We start from the raw sequence: 3389 nt of genomic DNA on the forward strand, positions 1-3389 counted from the left end.
TGCTATGTTTCTCTACCGGGTTTGATTTGACGCTATATTGGTAATGGGAGTTGTCATCCCCATCTCCCTCTATCTGGGGTTGTTGATCGTTTGGTGGCGGTTCATCTCGTGGGTCGTTGCTTATTCTCTCAATATGGTTGTGCTTGGAGTTTAGGCAGGGGGGATTTGACTTTGCGGGTCCTGGCCTTCTTTGGCCAAGGCTTTTTGAATAGTGCCCATCATTTACTCCAGTTGAAGCATTAATTGCTCTTTTATCTCCATTACTTGTTCCAGTATCATCTCTCTTGTGGTATCCTTCTCCGTAGCCTGGTTTCATGTTTCTTGGACGGTATTACCGTCGAGCTATGCTCCACTTCTTATTGGAGGAGTGAGCCCGTGCTCACCACACATTTTAGGGCGTTGAACCCAACAATGTCTAGGAATCACGCTCAAGAAATAGAGCATGTATGATAAATAAAGGAAGAGAATGAACAATAGAGCATAATGAATTTTTCTTCATGAAAGGGCTCCATATTTATAGGTATGGGAGGTACCTATATATACAATTACTCTTATGTCCGCTTCATATACAAAGGAACTCAAGGGTACTAACATGATTTACATCATACATTATACAAATGGACTTTTCACTGACGGCGTGACCCCTCGTTTAACCGATGTTCACCCCATTTGTTTGTCTCTTAGGCGGAAGAACCATGTGATGATGGTTTGTGGTCTTCTTGTCTGGTTTAACCGGTGTTCACCCCATCAGTGAACGCCGAGGAAGGCTTCTTGGAAAGCGCCTATCTTTTGCTTTGTTTCAAGCATTAGTTGCTCTTTTATCTCCATTACTTATTGTAGTACCATCTTCCTCGTGGTATCCTTCTTGGTAGCTTATTTTCGAGTTTCTTGGACGATTTTACCGACGCTTAATAAATAGAGCACGTAGGATAAGTAAAGGAAGGGAATTAACAATAGAACATAGTGCTAGCATTTCTCTTCATGAAAGGGCTCCCTATTTATAGGTATGGGAGGTACCCTATATATACAATTGCCCTTATGCCTACTTTCTATACAAAAGAACTCAGGGATACTAAAATAATTTACATGATACATTATACAAATGAAATTTTTACTGATGGGGTGACCCCTCGCTTGCTCGATTTTCTCCCATTCGTTAGTCTTTTAGCTGGACGAACCATGTGATGACGGTTTGTGGTCTTCTTGTCTGGTTTTACCAATGTTTCTATCACAGTTCCTTGGCCTGCTTTTCCCTGCTCAATGGATATCTTCAACTCGGCCAGTTCTATGAATGCTTTTTGTTCGACCTTGAGGTCAGTCGGCTCGTCATATGGTCGGACAACTCTGGTATTTTGTAACGGCCTTCAGATTTGAGTGTCGACTACACATCTCAGCTACGTACCCGCCTCATTTGATGTGTGTCATATCCTTGTGTGAGATTCGTGCTGCCTTGATCTAATATACAAATATACATGAAGAATATGGCTCTTGCAATTGTGATGCTCGCATCAACTAGAAAATGCATTTATTAATGAAGTGGATAAAATTAGTTTATTAAAAAAAGATAACTAAAAAATAGAGTAATAAATATTCAAAATAACATGGCAAAATAAAATTGAAATCTCAAATAACACGTAATATGTACACATAAAAAAGGCTCCTAAGTATATAAATACAAAATAACCGTTGGGTATATATGTAAACTTTTATAAGTTTTATGATATATAAATAATTAAGATAAGATTAATCTTGATCAGCCCTTGCAGAAAGAAAAAGAATGCTACGGGTCATAAGTTCATCAGGACACGTCAAGAGAATTAACGACACGTCGCGAGAACCCGCGACAAGCTGCGCCAAATGCACCGTCTCATGCGCATCCCTCCTCGCCAAGGCACAAACGATCAAAATTACTAAAACAACCCGAAGCCGCACTTATATATGTGTTTGCACCAGTTTGCCAATCTTCAAAATAATCAACTCAGGCTTTTGATCAAACACTTTGTCTGCATCCTTTTATCATCCATGGAGGGGAAAGGAAACAGCGCGGCTTCGACGGATGCCCCAAAGTGGGGTGCGAGCCAGATGGGCGCGCCTGCGCCGCCATCATACCCAGATAACCAGCAGGCCAACACCTACTGGACTGCCCACAGCGGAGAGGGAAAAGGAGCTAGCTCTGCTCAGACGGAGCCTGCAAAATGGGGAACACACCAGATGGGCACTCCTGCACCGCCTCCATCACACCCTGAGAACCAGAAGGCGGCCGCCTATTGGGGTCCCCATCGCGGCGACGAGGAGCGTCCACCATATGTTTTGTTCGAGTCAGGTAATCATAGCCGCCCATCAAGCGGAACAAGCCCCATGGAAACAATTCTCGACGCCTTCAACTCATGGACGCGCAAGGCCGAAACTTTGGCAAGCAACGTATGGCAGAATCTGAGAACGGCGCCGTCGATGATGGACGCCGCTTGGGGAAAGGTGAGTCTGACGGCAAAAGCGCTGACGGAGGGTGGCTTCGAGACACTCTACCGACAAAGCTTCCCGGCCGACCCTTCCGATCGGGTTAAAAAGACCTTCGCTTGTTATCTGTCGACCACCACGGGTCCTGTAGCCGGCACGCTGTATTTAACGACGGCGAACGTGGCGTTCTGCAGCGATCGGCCGCTTAGCTTCAAGGCGCCGTCGGGGCAGGAGGCGTGGAGCTTCTATAAGGTCTTTATCCCTCTGCAAAAGATAGCTAATGTGGATCCGGTGACGGTGAGGGAGAACCCGCCGGAAAAGTATATCAAGGTTGTGACGGTGGATGGGCACGAGTTCTGGTTCATGGGTTTCGTTAGCTACGAAAAAGCGTCGAACCATCTCCTGAATGCAGTTCACGATATGGCGGCGGGGCAGTGGGCGGCGGGGCATCCGACGGCGGAGCATCGGCCGGCGGGGCAGGGGCCAGCGGGGCAAGGGACGGCGGGGCATTGGCCGGCGGGGCCACATGTAGCTGGTCCAGGGGGAGAAGCTTTAGCTAAAGAGGTGTGAAAAAGATTTGTGTGTGTGATTTGGTGAGAGTATTAGGTGCTTGATGTGTATCCTACAAATTGTAATTGGATTAGCGAATCATGATTTGGGAGTGTTATGGAGATTGTTTGTTAATAATAGTGTGTTTGTATCATATGGAGTTTGGTAAATTTTACTAGATTTTTTGTTCAATTTTAAAATAAAAAATGTGAAAATGATAACAAGAATTTTATTTGAAATAAAGCTTTACAAAATTTCAAAAATATTTATTTATGTTAAGTAATAAAAAGGTTATAGTAATTTTTTTTTTATATTGATTTAATATCTAATGTATCATGCATTCAATCATGTTTATTAAAGAATTAAATTAAAATTTTACTACT

At 43.8% G+C, this 3389-nt stretch overlaps 1 protein-coding gene across 1 annotated transcript; it reads left to right on the plus strand.

The window, feature by feature from the left end:
• Window positions 1-1942: 1942 nt before the first annotated feature.
• LOC110032887 (GEM-like protein 5) lies at window positions 1943-3141 on the plus strand. Its single transcript, XM_020736665.1, has one exon. The coding sequence runs from the start codon at window positions 2023-2025 to the stop codon at window positions 3025-3027; it is 1005 nt and encodes a 334-aa protein (XP_020592324.1). The 5' UTR covers window positions 1943-2022; the 3' UTR covers window positions 3028-3141.
• The last annotated feature ends 248 nt before the right edge of the window (window positions 3142-3389 follow it).

This window comes from Phalaenopsis equestris, unplaced genomic scaffold, assembly GCF_001263595.1.
Source record: "Phalaenopsis equestris unplaced genomic scaffold, ASM126359v1 Scaffold001048, whole genome shotgun sequence".
Lineage (NCBI taxonomy): Eukaryota > Viridiplantae > Streptophyta > Magnoliopsida > Asparagales > Orchidaceae > Phalaenopsis > Phalaenopsis equestris.